A 17,597-nucleotide genomic window follows, 5' to 3' on the forward strand; every position below is an offset into this window, starting at 1 on the left:
GGACTGAAGGTTTAATAAGTCTTTTTAGAATTACAAATGTCAGTTACAATATACAGGAACTATTAAGTAGAAAAAATGTATTCTTAGTTGTGTAAATATCAGTGTGTTTTTTTTGTTTTTTTTTTGTTAGACCTGTGATCGAATCAAGCAATCTGCTGCTGGAACAAAGAGAAGAGTGTTCATCATCGAAACCATGGGAGGTTACTGTGGATACCTGGCTACTATGGCAGGGCTAGCTGGTGGAGCAGATGCTGCCTATATTTATGAGGAGCCCTTTTCTATACATGATTTGCAGGTAAATGTCAAATTCCAGGTTGTGCTATAATTGTAATTAATGTAAAATATCAGTAAATATATATATAAATAAATATATATATATATATATATAATTTTCATTTTAGTAGTTATTAATAGTTATTCTACAACTTTTTAGCTAAATTGGAAACCAACCTGTTTTTTATTCAAGGCTCTTGTCCTTTTTCTGTTACACTGCTGCTAGACAGTTTTTTTTCATGCACCCAATTTACAGCAGCCTTCAAAATAATAGATGAGGGATTATAATATGAGATGTCCTCGTTATGCTGTGTCCACCTATAGGGCTGTTTCAGGCAAAATCTTTAAATCACCTTTCATATAAGTATCCTTAAATATTTCTCCTACACTGGACATAGAGTGTTTGTACCAGTAAAGTACTTAGAAGTGCTGCCAAAGTATTCTGCACATTGGCAGAAAATGTTGCTGGTTATAAAAAAAACTTGAAATGTAAATTTGCATAGAGACTGCCACTGGAGATGCCATTTACCCAAAGATTGGTATCAGAGTTAAATTTAACAGAGGGGGAGAGGCTGTGTAGTCAGGGATTCTGGTGCTGTGCAGGAAAAGTGTGGTTTACAAAAGCTTACCATTAATTCTCCCACATTCTCAGCTATTCACAAAGTCCCATTTTTACATATTTTCATCAAACTGATAAAACAAAAAGTTGTTTTTTTACATTTTTTCCCTGTTTGATTATCTTAGAATAGCTAGTTGCATTAAGGTATGATAGCTGTTATTCAAAAATATCAAAATATGAGACTTTCACGACAGTCAAAGGAAGTTATACATGCCTCTCCCCATATAGCAATTCAGGGAAAGTTAGATAACATTGTAACATACATAGGCTGAATACATTGTACACATATGTAGGGATCACCCGACGCGTTTCGCAGACTAGGTCCGCTTCCTCAGGGATGTAATTAGTACAAGCAAAGAGATGTATCAGCACTACAATGCAATACAGAAAAGTCATTAGTATATATAACTGCATGCACATTTTTATATAAAATATTTAAATTTAAATCTTTTTTAAAATATACATACCAAAAGGCAATTCAACTACAAGTGCACTTTGTCACCTGGTATGGAGGCAGGTATAAAGCAGGGCTAAAATCACAACAACAGAGACAGCGGTATCCCAAATAATCATCCACCATAGCATTCATTCTGTAGTGTTTGTCCCTTGAGGTTTTCAAAAACTTGCCATTAAAGCATCTATTTGACTACTATATTTAGAGAAGAGCATATACAGAGGATATCATTAGTATAGGGCTTAAACAAAGATCAAGTTTATCACTGGATCAAACATGCTACTAGATATATGAATGCATGTATTCAAAATAATGATACAAAAAGTCTCACATAAAGGGTATCATTAATATGAGTTATTAAGTATATACATGTATCCAAAGTAGAGATAATAAGTTTCACACAAAATGGGTGTAAGCAATATGGGTTTAAAAGTAAGGATCAGACAAATCACTGGATAGGCATATGATAAAGGCACAAAGGTTTCACTCAGTAACTTAATGCATATGTGCACAAAAAGAAGGGAATTATAGCCCAAAATGCAAGTTTTTGTGCCCAAGCAATTACATCCAACTAAAGGCTCATACTTACATATTCAAAACGCTGCAACAAAGCCAAACAAAGGTAAAAAGAACTTACTAGTATATTGTTGTTTTAAACTAATGCATATATATAGTTCAAGAAACAGGGAGACTGCCATCATCTGTGATGCATCCAGTGCATGTAGGTTGCATGACTGAACTTCCGCTTTTTTTCTTACCTCCTCCAAGCCAGTATGCAAACCCGCGTGTGGCGTTTCCTGTGTGCGGCGCCTGGAAATGATGTTCCAGTACTGCAGCTAGTTAGCCTGTAGTGCTATTTTACCTCTTTCTAAAACAAACCCTTTGGGTATATTGGGATTTTAAAGGTACAATGCACAATGACTTTTTAGCTATACATAAAATACTAGTTATTAGAAAGCTTTATAAAACATATTTAAAAACAGTCAACCATTTAGAGCTCATTGATTATCATCACAATAATTATTAGTACATGTTTCACAATTTAATTTGCAATACTTTAAAAGGCATATAAGACCATTTTGTTCTTGATGCGGTTTACCACTTTAGCTTCATCAGAAGAACTTTACAAATAGCCTTACTATATAAAAAGTCTGTAGTGCATTAGAAAGACTCAACAGCAAAGCAAACATGTCTCATGGACGTAAAATGGGTGTATAAACTAAACCCCTCACACTTTCCCAGAAGTGCCATAATCTTTAGTCTTCTAAAGATCTTCTGGGTTCAAGATTTTCACAATCTTGATAATTTAATGCACATGGAAAGTTATTCTTCTCAGTATTGAAACATGCCAAGAATATATGTTTAGCTGCACAGCACAGTGTTTGTTGAAAAGAAGACATAAACAGGTAAGGTGAGTTTTATTTTTTTAAATTGCAGAAGAGGCATAACATGTTTTCTAAGTTACGCAACATATATGAGAAAAATATAATAAAAAAATATATATAAATAAAATAAAAAATATATGAGAAAAAAATAAGCATTTGTGTCCTTGTGTTTACCAGATGAATGTGGAACATCTTACAGAAAAAATGAAAACAACTGTAAAGAGAGGTTTAATCTTGAGGTAAGTCACATTTAGGCATATATTCTAATTGAATGTAAAAAATATATGTATTTTCATTGTAGCTATCAGTTTGCAACAGGGGTTGATACACTGTTAAATTATTCTGGAATCAAAGTATATTTTTTAATTCCCATCTCAAGCAGCCATAGCTGAATGTAGTTTGTATTGGCCTCTGGGAGATGCTTGCAGTCACCTGCAGCAAGCGATTTCCTGGGGGAACTGTACATCAGACACAGTGAGCTTGTCTCATCTTGATTTTGTGCGAACAATATACTGACAGCATCAAAAATGAATTTTTATTTAAACTCCCATAAGTCTTCTAAAATGATCACACAACATACCCACAAATACATTTCAGAAATGTTACTTAGGGTTTATGCATTACCAGTCATATGTTCAAATCCATATTACAAAGCAGGGGCTGTGTCAAGCCTGCTCCAAGATGTTAGAGAACCATAGAAAAAGCCTCAGCTCCCATGATGCGTCATGGTTTGTTTTTCTTACATAGTAAATATGTTGTGGGTGCCACAGACTCACTTGTGATTAGAGTATCCTGGTGCATACCAGCTGCTCTTCTATGACAGGGAAAAGGAAACGTGTGTTAATTGCTAGCTAGTTACTATGATGAAAAGCTGTGTGTACATAACCCACAATATTCCCTAGCAAAGTTATAAATGAGCTCAAGATTGTTCTCTTAGTATATAAATCAATTAGGTATACTCCTCCAAACTAAAGTTTATCATAGGTATATCTTTAAAACTGGTATTTTTTTCTACTCAAACCCCATACAAAAATTTACTACCAGACAATGTTTTTCACCCTAATTTTATCCAACTGAGCAACAGTGCCTTGGCCTACAGAAGAGGTCTCCAGATATGTGAACAGTAAATGTGAAAACAATTTACTAAACCCAAAAGTCCCTTTAATCACGCAGGGCAGTCTGATCCCTTCAGAGGTCTCTTCCATCGGGTCCCGCGTCATCCCGGCATCTGGGGCCTGCCATCTTCCTCTCTTCTTCCGGGTTCTTCATCCTACGTAAACCGACCCAGGCGCAAGATCGGGTAACGTAAGATATAAAAAAAAACTTGCCAATCTCACTGCGCATGCGTGAGGTCAGCAAATTTTTTTCCCCACGAAAAGACTCCTTTTGCGCATGCCCGAGATGCGTGGGCATGCACAATAGGAGCACCCAGGAGCCTCCCGGGATGCATGACGTAGGTATCTCGAAAGGCTTTGCGCTCCCATTCATTCTCAATCGCCTAGGTGGTCGAGAATAAGGGGGCAGTCCTGCACCTTTATGTTTTTTTTTTTTTTTTTAAAAAGGCTGTTGCACCTAAAAAACAACAAAAAAAAAACAGAATTTTTAATTAACATAAAAGGGTTGTCTACCCTTTTATGTAAAGTGAAATTTCTGAGTTTAGGTACGTTTTAAAGTGGTGGGGAAACCACAGTTTATTCAGCTTATATTTTTGCTGTGAGAAACAATGCCTTTTGAAACTTTCTGTTGTTTTTTAAATAAGATATAAATTAAACAGAATTTCAGGGTTATTTTTTTTTACATCTTATGAAGATATGGTTTATTAACTTACAATAAATACATTTAAATTTATTGTTTTTTGAAGGAATGAAAAATGCAGTGAAAACTACTCCACGGATTTTATATTTAATTTGTATTCAGAGGAAGGAAAAGGCATCTTTGACTGCAGAAAAAATGTTCTAGGCCACATGCAACAGGTAAGAACATTTTCCAGGATATATAACTATAATTTTACTCATCCTAATGTATTGGGCATCATCAACTCATTACCAGGTGGTATTCCTCACAGAAGAAAAGAAATTATGTAAACTGTAGTTCAGCTTTAACAAACACCTGTCTTGAAAGAAATATCTAACTTCCTATTGCTGGCATTCTTTTCAACACGCTAGTTTTCAGATTGTCTGAGTCACTGACCTTGAACAAGCATGCACCTGGGCAGAATTCAGTGAATTCAGATCTGATTTGCATACCTGTTCCTTGTGGATGACACTGTTGAATCCAGAGGGATATAACAATAGTCATGTAGTCAGCAATGGTTACTCTTGTATGTGTTATAATAGTTCTCTTGTAAATTGGTGACTAAAAGCTATAGATGCAACCTGGTGTACTGACTGAGCCTCTGACTTCTGATTTGTGTTAAATACTCCTACAGTATGATCTCCCTCCAATCATTGAGAGCCTTTACTGTAGCTCTACATGTTGCAGCATCTTCCTTTGCATTCTCCATATTAAAAAATTTGTGAGTGAGTTGGGTACCTTCATAAGGGTCATATCAGATGTACATACAGAGGAACTTAAGCAGTGAAATCTCATCCAGAGTGTTGAGGATAAAGAGGCTCACCATAAATAGATCAGTCAAATGAAACCAAATAATTTAATGACATGTATGCACTTTGACAATCGAACTGTAATTTTGTGAATGCTGATGTGTCAAGCTGATAGCAACCATACAACAGTTATCCTGAGCTTTGTAGTGAATGCGTGAGGTATCCCTAGACTTAGATGGTGGTCGGTGGGTTGTGATTCTTCAACTTATGAGTGGGTTGCCTCTTAGCATGTAAAGATTATATAGGTAGGATGAAGAGTACAATGCATAAACAGGAAATCTTGGAATCCACAGCTAGAACAATGATCACAATTAGTGTGACCTTAGAGATAGCTACTGTGAGATAGTGATCAGCAAAACTATTTAACATGGCCTAAATCTATCTCAATATGACTAAGGTTATGTACACACGTGCAATAATTGTTGTTGGAAAGGATCTTTCACGATCCTTTCCAACGACAAACAACTGCACAATGCATGAATGAGTGCTGTACATAAAGCGCGGTTCTGCTCTGTGGAGAGGGGAGGAGGAGAACAATGGAGCAACACCCTGCTGAGCGCTCTCCCCCTTTCATTTCCATTACGATTGTTGGTCGTCCATTGTCCATGGATCCGCCAGAACGGTCGTTGGAATGATGGGCGATGAGCACTGTACACATGCAAGATTCTCATCCGATATCCACTCTGAGCTGATTATCGGACGAGAACCATTGCACGTGTGCACCTAGCCTAAAATCAAACAGGCAGCTTTATCATACCCATGCATTTACCTTTCGGGCAGGGAGAGTGTTGCCTTTATATTCAGACTGTTTTCCTCCTGTTTCCTCCTCCTTCCTGTTTTGCAGATATGTTTATTTTGAAGCAGATAATTATTTGTACCAGAAACACGCAGTTGAATTGCTATAGTAAGATGAACAGCAGGGTTACTGAAAATAAGTAAATAAGTATAAATAAGTAAATATGTATAAATATGAATATATAAACATGATATAAATAAATTTCACAAAAAACCTTGTCAGAACTAAAACTTTATTAACTGACCTATGCTCCTCTACTGTGTTATTTGACAAATCTTTGTTTTTTTTGCTTTGGACAGTATTTTCGATTCTTAGACTTAGTATAAATCAAGAGGAATTGCCAACAAAGTATTATAGATGTAAATGAAAGCTGCACACTGGCAAATTTAAAAATTTGTTTTAAGGAAATATCAGAAGACTCTACTAGACGTTGGTATAGATGTGCTCCATGATTTTGGTGTAAATGTGGCATGTAAGTAAGGAGCATGATTTCTTATAAATATTGAATTATTTTCCAGGGCGGAACACCCACCCCATTTGACAGGAACTTTGGTACCAAAATGGGTGCAAAGGCTGTGCTATGGATAACTGGAAAAATGAAGGAGTGTTCTAGACATGGTAAAACAACTCAAATTGTTGTATTTCAAATGCCATATCTTCTGTAAAATTATGTCTCTTCTGTCTAAAGACTTCTGAACTGTTCCTCTGTATTGTAGGTCGCATATTTGCAAACACAGCAGATTCAGCCTGCTTACTGGGAATGCGCAAGAGAAGCTTAGTTTTCCAGCCATTGGCGGATCTCAAGGAAGAAACTGATTTTGAGTATGTTTCTTTTTACTTGTAATAGGTTACCTAAATTTTGGTAGATATGTGAGATCTCACTACAGATACATCACAGTTCAACAAGGGAGATGGCACATATGTACAAACCATAAAATGGTCTAGTGGGCACCTTACATTGCCCATTGACATGACAGGGCTTCAATTCACAGGTAGGAATTGGAAAGGCATAGGTGACGATATGATAAAAGTTTATTTTATTTAACAAGCTCAATCTTATGGCTTGTAAATTTAGTGTGAAATGAAAAGATTTGACATTTTGGACTCTAACATGACCCTAATAGAACACTTGATGTTATCGTTTGGTTGACATTTTGTCCTCTGTAACAAACAATATACTATAGATATGCATAGATTGGGGGGAGGGGGTGTATTTCTCTGTAATTAAATACAGTATGCTGTCATGACACATGGTTCAGTGTCATATGGTCAATTCAGTGTTTTGTGCTTTTTAAAAGTTACAATTTCAGAGATGAAAAAGAAAACTCGTAAGTAGTTTGTCAAAAGTATTTTATCATGTTGAACCTGAAGGGGGAAAAAAGGTAAGGTTTGTGTATATGGACACAAACGTATCCCAAAGTGTATGTCCAACCTGAGTTGCTAGTCTCATTAGTTAACTGTTGTAATCACATCAAATATATTCGCTAATAAAAACTTATTAGTAGCCGAAGATCACTTTTTTAGATGTTACGTGTACTTAGGAGTAGACAAGAACACTATGTTGGAAGGAGTCAGAATCCCACAACCGCTTCATCAAACATGCAATAAAGTGATGTAATTGCTGGCACAAATGTCATTGTCCTTGAGAATGCGTCCAACATCCCTTCTTGTTTTTCTAGAGTATGGCACATGTGAACATTTTTTTTTTATACTCTCCATCAGCAGAATATGTTGGTGCTATACAAATACTGTTTATTGATAATAAAAATAATCATCATTATCATCAAACACAATACTCAGATATAAGTAATGACAGTGCAGATATTTCCACCCTCTGTGCCACCTCAAAGAAATGAAGGCATTGATCACCATGACCCCAACACATAAAATATTGATGGAATTATTTCAGCTTTCAGCAGCACTATTACATTGTAGGCCATCATTAGTTAAACAAATCTAAATCAAAAGATATGAGACACTTGATTCATGTCTTTTTAAAGTGCCAGTTATATATATACTGTGTCCAATATAAAAGAAAGCAATCAATTAGAACAAAAATTTTAATGATCTCAATTATGAAAGGAATTGATTGACAAAATTTCCACCACACCCATTAATCATGGCAGAGTTGGAATGGAATGGAGTGCACTTAATAATGTTATTGAGGATTTTTGGTTTGCAAAGTTTTTTTAGTTCAGTCATTTAGCGGTACTGAATAACTGATTGTATGATCATATCAATAAATGTATGCCACCTTTAGGCCTTGTTCTCACTGGTGGCTCTGTCATATTGGATAAAAGCGACGGTTGGGAACTTTTTGTGAAAGCCTGCTAAATGTTCATCAAATGCTTGAATGTCGGCAGCAGCTAATTGGAGGTAGAAAGACTTGGCCACACAGGAACCACTAGTGGACCATATGGGTACCTGAAGTGAGAAAAAGGACTTAGGCAGGTACTCAGGGCAGACTGCTTGCAACTACTGCATTTTACCACTGGATATAAAAACAAAAAATAATGATATGTGATCTATGGATAACATTCTTTTCCATGTGTTTTAGACATCGTCTCCCCAAGCAGCAGTGGTGGTTGAAACTTCGTCCTATTCTCAAGATTCTGGCTAAATATAACATCAGCCTGGACACATCAGAGGCAGCACACTTGGAGCACATCACTCGGAAGAGATCTACAGAATCCTAAGTCTAGAAAATTATTGACATTAACTTTTAACCTGAAAGGGCTCTTCCCTGTTATTGCCAAGAATAAACCAATTTCCTACATGTAATGGAGGCAACCATCTTGTATGCTGATACAGTACTATCTAGAATGCTGCCAAAACTATGAAATTGATGATATAATGGGACACGAAGTGAAGAATATTGCTTTATGTCTACATTTTCATATTTGTTCCATTTGCATTTACGACAGCATGGATACCTCCACTATGTGTAGGCAATAGATGCACTTTTACTTCAGACCCTGGTTGTCTAAAGCTACTTAAAATACATTTTCTCAATATAGGGCCTTGGTTTGTGTAGTTTCATAGTTTCAAAACATGTCCATAAGCACCAAGTGCTGCATTTTTTAATGTGGCATCAGAGCAAGTTTCCTGGAATAACAATTAGTAATGATTCCAGTAATGGTATGTTGTAATTTGTATTGCTAAAATCTGAGAGGGAAGTAGAAATGAGTGCTGACAATAGAAACCAATTAGATGTGTCCTGTCCTTTTCTAGCATGCACTAGAATAATGGCCCCTAGCATGTAATTGGTTGCTATATGCATCATTGCTGTTTTCTTTCCTCCATATATATTAACACATGATTAAAAAAAAAGTTTACTATTCTCCTTTATTCTGGTAATGTTTTGAGACTATACCCCAATATTTAAATAAATTGTTGAAAACTTTGTTTGTGTTTCATATTTGTTTTTTAAATTTAAATCAATTACAGTCCTTTAAAGTATATATAAAGCTTTTGTTTTCTTTTTAGTTAAAACCACCAGTTGTCACTAGAACAAGTGTTCCCATTGACAGACTTCCCTGTTGGCAGTGGTGACCAGGACATTATAGGGGATGTTTCACCCAGATGTGACAAGGGCAGAAAAAATAACTGGCCATCTTCTGGCTGGGCCAGAATGACATAACTCCTGCACAGGAATTATTCAATCCTGGCACATGCAAGGGGAACCAGGATTGGCGGGTAACCCTGGCAACAAGTGCTGAGATGCGCATGCAAGATTTGACAGCTGGGTGGCAATCGGGCAGGTAAGGATAGGTATAGAAGAAGAGAGAATATGGAGTCACTAGCACTCCAAAGTACTGGATTCTAGCTTTATTGAAAAAGTACTGTCACAGCACGGTGCTTTGTTCTGACAGTTCTTTTACAATAAAGTTACAATCCTGTACTTTGGAGTGCTGGTGACTCCGTCTTCTGTTTTAAGTTCTACACAGCCCTGTCTGTGGTTGTTATTTCAAGCACCCTTCCTTCTTTACAAGATCTGTTTGCTGCAAGTAGTGCATTCCTCTCAGACGTTGCAGAAGGGATATCACCTGTCCCTTTTTCAAATTGGACTTAAGTTACACTTTTTTTGGTCACAAAAAATCTTTATTTCCCCTCCAACTTTCCCTAGGTTGTCTTCTTTATTATGGGCAAGTGGCAGGTAATTTCTGTTTTCTTTTCTGCCCTTTACTGATCTCACACATGCACATCCTGCTCCCTTCTATCCACTGAAATGCGTCTACACATTATCAGCCAGCACAGGTTGCACAGGTACATGGGTAAGTATTTTAGCCCCAGTTTTGTAGTCAGCTGGGTTATAAAGTCTCACAATGCTTCCTTTCTAAGAAACTGGAGAAATTCACTTCCGCACCAGCATTAAAGAGCATATACACATCGACAAATGACTACAAAAGTGGGTGAATTCATTTAATTATTTTGATAACTATAAATGTAGAATATTGCTGACAAACATAATAAGAACGAATAATAAAACTGTGTTCAGTTCTGCTTTAGGAGGCCTAGATGGATATCCTACTCTAGTTGTTAGATGTAATGAACTAAAAATAAATATAAATGCAGCACATTCGAAAGATGACAAATAATCTTCTGCTTGCACACTTACTTGAGATGCTACTTGATATTCTTGCCATAAGCAGCTGATATATAAATCAGATTTGCTCAGGGCTTCCCCAAACGCCAGCTATATTGGGAAACTGTACAGAACTATTCCCTGTTCCTGTTTATCTACAGATTTTTTGTTTGCACAATCACACCAAACTACGTGACTGTATAGTTTTGTACATGTTTGATACAGGGCCCAGGTTACCCACCTGCAAAATTCAAAAAATATTTCCATGTTTAATGCTGAATTAGGTGAGTATAAAACACAAGTTAGTGTTTTAAATCATTCAGGGCTAGTGATCATTGGCTTCTGATGGCAAAGGAGAACTAAAGCCATAGTGATCACAGAATATGAATTATCTGCATGCGTTTCACAATCCAAAATTGCAATAGGAGAAAAAAGATAACCAATAATGTCCTTGTCTGAAAATTCTAGCTGCCTGGCCCAGTATTTACCTGATACATAAATGTACCTTTTAATGTAAGCAGTGTAATTGCTTGTGTTTGGCCTGGTAGCAGTCTCTTGCAGCCCCTGTACAGAATATCTTAGACTGGGAAATCATTGCCATACATGTCCATGATAAACACGTGTAAACTGTTATTTAACTGTATTGTTTAAACTGCATTCTGTTGAATGCCTACTTCTTGCATATTTTTGCAATGCTTATCAAATGAAAAACCGAATAAATGATTAAAAAAAACAACAGCTTTTATTAAGCACTCAATATGTGCAGTATTTCCCTGCAGTATTTCTGGTATGTCACAGGATGTCCCCTATCAATATAGTGATGAGCTTATCTCCATGTCACTCTGGTTACTTCTCCTATCAACATGCCAGCACATCAACTGATTGACTACTTATGCTTCTTCTGCCTGTCCCAGATCAAATACAGGTTCTTACACTGCTTAAATTTATGAAATGCACTACCAGTATAATAATAAATACAGAACTTCACTAATTTGGGCCGTGCCTATAGTTCTGCATTGAAACAAAATAATTGGGGAAATAGTTATTACTATTAACAAAGTGGTTCACAATGTTAAAGTGAAGTCAGGGAAAAATAAATAAAAAACATGCATTATTAGCTCTGCAATACATGCAAATTTTCCCTTGTGTTATTTTTTAAACCCTATTGTGACCAGAGTTTTAGAAGCTCAGACCAAGTTTAGCAACATTGGTATGCATCAATTAAATAAAAAAATAACAATACCTCTACCTGATTCATTTTCCAAAATGGCTGTGGTCTGAGAACTAGGAGAACACAACTTTGCACATTCCTAGTCCTCTGATGCAATATTGATTCATGTTTTCACAGCAAGGGGCATTTTACATCTATTCTATTTTCCAGAGCCCCAAGATAAGAACCAGGAGACAGGCATTGTCCTTTATGTAAGAAAAATTATCTTACCTGCCTGATCACAATTTTTTCATTTAAATTCATCTGTACTTACTCGCAGGTTCTGTCAAAATATTATGGCCCTCTTCTGGGTGTCAGATCTCTGGCCATCTTGATTGACTGGGCGGGGATAACTCCCACACATGGCTCTTATGGTGTGTATTCAGTCCCAACACCCCCAATATCCCACACAGCTTGGTGTGCTTTTAAAAAAAATTATTACAAACATGCAGGTAAGTATGTTTTATCACGGAAGGAACTATTTGCTAGCAAAGGTTTTGAATCCTGGACCAGATCCATTCCAGGTTTGCTGGATCACTGAACTTCACTGATGAAAGTGAATCTTCTCCAGCCTTGGAAAGCTTTAATAAATCAAGCCCATAGTGACAAGGAGTCTGCTTGCTCACATCATGTTTTAAATTTTAAGGTTAATTCCTAACCTTTAAGGCAGAGGTCAGCAAACTCCGGCCTTTAGGCCAGATACGGCCTAGCCGGTAGTTTGTTACAGCCTACCGACCCCTGGCAGATCCGGCCTTATCCCGGCCAGCAACACGCGGCGGAGCCAGAACAAACTAAACAAGCGTTAACACTTTCGCCGCCGGGGTAAATAGGGAGCTTTTCCTCTCCTCCGTATGCATTGCGGAGGAGAGGGATTTCTCTTTAGGGGATGTTCCTGGTGGGGGCGGAGCCATTAGGGTGGCACTCGAGAATTAGGCCTAGTGTGCTCCTGCCTACCCCTGAAATGGCATAGTGGCCAAAAAAGTTTGCTGAGCTCTGCTCTAAGGGTATTTGTAGAACCATTAAGGAGAGACAACCCAGAACAAGTGTCCTTGTTTGCAGCATGTTTGCAGGGATGTGCATTTATACTTTATCTACAATGTTGCTTTGTTTCTTGGTTGTGGCTGCTTTCTAAAGAAAAGTAACTAAAGCCACAAGTTTTGTTTTGATACAATTGAAATACACTTACCCAGCAACTAATAACAAAAGCCAACAAGTTCTTAAGCATATCAATCATCAGAAGCAGTGAAATAAAATAAATTTCATTATTGGTATTGGTGGAATAAAATAATTCTCAGCCATTGGTGGCAATAGAATGAATTGCCAGTCAATATCGGGAATAAACCCAGGCCCTTGCATTGCTGCCTCTGCTACTTTGCTGTGACTTTTTGGCAGGAGATCACTCCGCCAGACGCTGTGCCAGCTATACTACAGTGCAGTTTTAAATTTCAACACTCAGCTTCAAAAACTGCAAGAGTTTTAATAAAGCTACCAGGAGACCACCCCAAAATATTTGTTGGCTCCCAAATTTCCCAGGTGACTTAACAGATCAACACTTTGATGATATGTTGCTGTCTAGTAAAATATTGCTGTGGACTTTATGGATTTACAGGACAAGTACACTTCATGAGTATAGATTTACTGAGCTAAATTTGTAGCTCTGCCTAGCCCGGTATCCTCTTTGTATTTGGTTGCTAAACATAGAATAGTGTCTTTTTGACCTCACACATATCAGCAACAAATATTCAAAGGTCACAGCACACATCCCGCTAACATTTGCTGTGAGGAAAAGCCTCCAGCACACAGTTTTGTACTTCATAATGTCAGATGTGGCTATCTGTACTGTACTTCAGTGAGCATTGGATATGCCTTGCTTGCTTCAGATTCTGTTTCAGTTTACTACATGGCTCAATATTGGTGTGCGCTGCCAGACACATACATTACACAAAGCAGAAAATAAGGACATTTTGCACACCATTCTATACACAAAGGCAAGCTGCATGGATCTGGAGTGAGGTATAATGGTATAACCAGGGAGACCCCTATAGAAGACTACAAGTCCTGGAAACCATTATCCAGTCCATTTATAAATAGTATTGGTTTATTTCCCCTAGCAATGTATACATCATATAAATAATGATATCATATTGGAAATGGCAACAAAGTAGTGTGCCAAGTTTCCTATATGACTAAGGCTGCTCACACACATAAGATTTTTGACGTTGAAGAGGATCTTTTACAATCGTTTCCAGCAATAAAAGACTGAAAGGAGCATGAACGAGCGCTGTACATACATAGCCATTCTGCTCTATGGAGAGGGAAGAATGAGTGCTACACTTGCAGTGCAGACTTTCGTAGTTCGTGGATCTGCCAGGACAGATACATGAATGATGTCGGACGGCCGCTGTACACATGACAGATCCTCATCTGATACCAGCCCTGAAGCGAAAATCCGACGAGAATCATCTGACTTGTGTATGTACCTTAGGCTAAGTTCAGACTAGCAGTTAAAAAATGTTGAGTTTACCATTAGGGATGAGTAAGGAGGCCTCTGACAGTCTCGCCAAAATTTCCTTGAACTTCCGATGGGTCCGCGAAATTTCAGCGAACTGATTTCACGAATTTCATCAACAGGCCTTTAAACATTAATAGAAAAGCCCCTATACATGTTAGAACCACCAAAATTTGCTAGGTATGTGTAGGAGAACAGTGGCAACAAGGGAAAAAAGTTCCAAAAGACCTTGTCGTTTTTCCCGAAAATGGCAGGTAAAGTGACAGCAGGCAAATAGGATTTTTGCATGATGGACAGCGTGCAGAAAGCAGCATAAACATTAGGACTTTGGTAAAGGGTGGTGCTAGGTGTGAACTCAACCCAATAACAACAGTCTCTGCCGTCAAAACAGTGGGAGGCCGAATTGCTAGCTGGCATCATGACCTGGATGACGTGTTAGGAATGCCACCCATAAAGTTGTGGAGAAGTAGCGCACTGACATTAGGCAAAAGGATGGAGGACCAGAGACGGAGCATGGGTCAGTGAAAGCAGTAGCAGTGTGTGGCCTCAGGTCAGCTATCGCCAGGGAGACCGCATTGGTAAGTGTCATGGAGAGAGCTGGGTGTAGTGCATCGTCAATGCCACTCAGAAGTGTGTAAAACAATTTTTGTGAATGGAGTACTGACAGGCGGCAGGAGGCGATGAGCCCTGAGATGGAGCGTGGACCACATTGGCAACTGGCATCTAGAGGTGGGTGTAGTGCATCATCAATGCCACCCAGAAGTGTGTAATACAATTTAATACAGGAGGAGGAGGCAGGCGGTGAGAAGAAGCGGGGACATTGGTATCTGGCATCTAGAGCTGGGTGTAGTACATCTTCAGAAATTTCACTGTACCAAACGATCTTCTTTGGTAAATAGGAACAGGTATCAAACACTAAAATATCAGTATTGGGGCTCCCTGATGTTTGCAAACCCGCCTAACTCACACAGCAGAAGCTGCAGAAGGCTGACATTTATTTGCATTAATTTCATTACCTTTTCTATATGGAGTCCACGTCTGGTGAACGTTTTCTGACCTGTATTATTTGGAAGACTATCAAAATTACAACCATTAATGAAAGATTTCAAGAAGTTTTACTTGGTGTTCATGCAGATTACACTGTTCTCCTGATTAAAGTCAAGGATTTTAAGAGTGGTGAAGCTGTGTTAGGAGCAAGGTTGTTTTTTGGGCAAAATGTTCTAAATGTGGAATCAGTGAAAGACTCAAAAAGCCAAGAGGTTAAAAGAGAGACAATAGAAGAAAGATTCTGCATCTACAGTACCAAAAGGTCTTGAGCTTGGGAACTTCTGGCCTGAACATATGACGCTATGGGAAACTGTGTTGGCTGCAGGTGGGCACAAGAAATCCTGTTTACCTCTTTGACATCCTCACCATGGGACCAGGGGTCCTTAAAAAAGGTCTCCAAGTGGTGCTTCAAGACAAAGGCATCCTAAAGGTCACCCAAGATTGTCGTTGGCTAGGAAATATTTTGTCCTACCAATATAGTGAGTTTTTGAATATTGTTTTTGATACACAGGTGGGTGATGTGTACTTGTTTTCCGTGGAGACTGGTGGATTTCTTCCTCGTCGAATATCTACTGTGAAGGAATGTTTGACTCGGTATCTAAATATGCCGTCTGCACAAGTACATTTCTTGAATATCAAACATTGATGGAGCAAAATCTGAATATGTGTTCCCACCGTTCATTGTCTCCTACTTTGCTGAAAGTAGGTTGGCTCTGGAAGTATCGCACCTCCTAGATTTGTGTCAAGCTATGTTAGATGGCATGCTCGCTGACTTTACATTTAGTTGACAGCTATCTTAATGCTCCTCGCCTAGCAAAAGCAGATGCTTTAGCTGTGACTGAGAACTTATGCTCTGAGCTTCCCAAAGAACTTCAGCAGTTTTGTGTCCTACAGCAAGAGAGAAGAGAAAAGGCTTTACAAGAATATGATGTTACCAGCCATGGATTCCTTGTGAGAAAACAAAGCCATGATCTCAAAATGGGTAATTTCTAAAATAAGATTGGTGCTAGGGGAACACCTTAGCACATACACACTTTCTCTTCTTTGTTTTAAGAACCACAGAACAATATAATATTTGGTTCTCCCATGTATCAGCTTACTGGTAGGATTCATGACAAATAATTAAAATTTGAAGAGAACTACTCTAAATATTATAAAGTTGTATGTCTGCCTAAATAATTCAGAAAGTCTCAGCTAGAGTTTATTTGTTGTAGGCCAGAAATTTACTTGTACCAAACGGTCTTCTTTGGTAAATAGGAACTGCAATTGATTTTATTTAGACAATTTAACAAAACTGACTAGCTAGTAGCTCGTGTAAAATAAAATGCCCTATAAAACACTGAACTATGCAGCTAACAATGAACTAAAAAGGCTCCTTCACTATCCCCGTCACACTACACATCTCTTCCCTGCTTCTATCCTCTACACAGGACACAAAATGGAGTGACTAACCCCTCCCTCCTTCCTTGTATGTCTGTGCTCTGATCTATCCTGATTGGCTGCTGGGCCTTGCTGTGCATCCTGGGAGCAAATGATTCACTCCCAGTCGCGATTCCCATTGAAATTTCTCAGTGTTACCGTCCCCTGCTTTTTCCCTCGTTAATTCAGCGAGAACACGACCTCATGGCGAAATACAAGGCCGTTCTCGCTTACATGTCCGGTAAGCGGAAAAGGCCCGATTCACCGCAAGATCGAATTTAAAAATCTTGCTCGTTCATTCCTATTTACCATTCCTGGGGTGCAGGCAGTAGACAGAGCTGCTTATTACATTTAAATCTTTTCTTTCTGCTTTCCTTTAAACACCCTAGCGGTTCTTTTCCTTACGGTTTTATATGTCTAAAAGCGGTACATACATACATACAGTATAATATAATAGTATGAGTATAATAAGTTTGAAACACAAAATAATGTAAAAATAATAAATTGAATAAATTACAAAATCTATATATTTAAAAAAAAATTTATTTCTTTTAATTTTTTAAAAAAAAATACATATTCTCATACTAATTTATATACAAATACTCTAAAATAAATGTTCTTGTAAATAATCTACTGCTTTTACACATATAAATACAGTTATTTTGTATTGAATGCAATAGAAATGAATTTTGAATTT

General features: G+C 37.8%; 1 protein-coding gene and 1 long non-coding RNA gene across 6 annotated transcripts in view; one reads left to right on the forward strand and one right to left on the reverse strand.

Moving 5' to 3' along the window:
- The window catches only part of PFKM (phosphofructokinase, muscle), a 42,031-nt gene extending 32,498 nt beyond the window's left edge, over positions 1–9,533 (forward strand). For all 4 annotated transcript variants that reach the window (XM_072406727.1, XM_072406745.1, XM_072406719.1 and 1 more), the window contains 6 exons: positions 131–295; positions 2,909–2,970; positions 4,593–4,704; positions 6,649–6,748; positions 6,847–6,952; positions 8,688–9,533. In XM_072406727.1, coding sequence (XP_072262828.1) covers positions 131–295; positions 2,909–2,970; positions 4,593–4,704; positions 6,649–6,748; positions 6,847–6,952; positions 8,688–8,826 — 684 coding nt within the window. In that variant the 3' untranslated portion in view covers positions 8,827–9,533. The remainder of the gene's footprint in view (positions 1–130; positions 296–2,908; positions 2,971–4,592; positions 4,705–6,648; positions 6,749–6,846; positions 6,953–8,687) is intronic.
- Positions 3,245–10,821, reverse strand: LOC140327362 (uncharacterized). Of its 2 annotated transcripts, XR_011920038.1 has the most exons (3): positions 10,749–10,804; positions 6,104–6,259; positions 3,245–3,545 (listed from the first exon to the last, which is right to left on the reverse strand). It is a non-coding gene; the product is annotated as an uncharacterized lncRNA (long non-coding RNA). The 2 variants fall into 2 exon arrangements; XR_011920036.1 differs by lacking the exons at positions 3,245–3,545; positions 6,104–6,259 and adding an exon at positions 7,866–8,554 and having other exon boundaries at positions 10,749–10,821.
- Between the last annotated feature and the right edge of the window lie 6,776 nt (positions 10,822–17,597).

The sequence above is a fragment of the Pyxicephalus adspersus genome, chromosome 1 (assembly GCF_032062135.1).
Source record: "Pyxicephalus adspersus chromosome 1, UCB_Pads_2.0, whole genome shotgun sequence".
Taxonomy (NCBI): domain Eukaryota; kingdom Metazoa; phylum Chordata; class Amphibia; order Anura; family Pyxicephalidae; genus Pyxicephalus; species Pyxicephalus adspersus.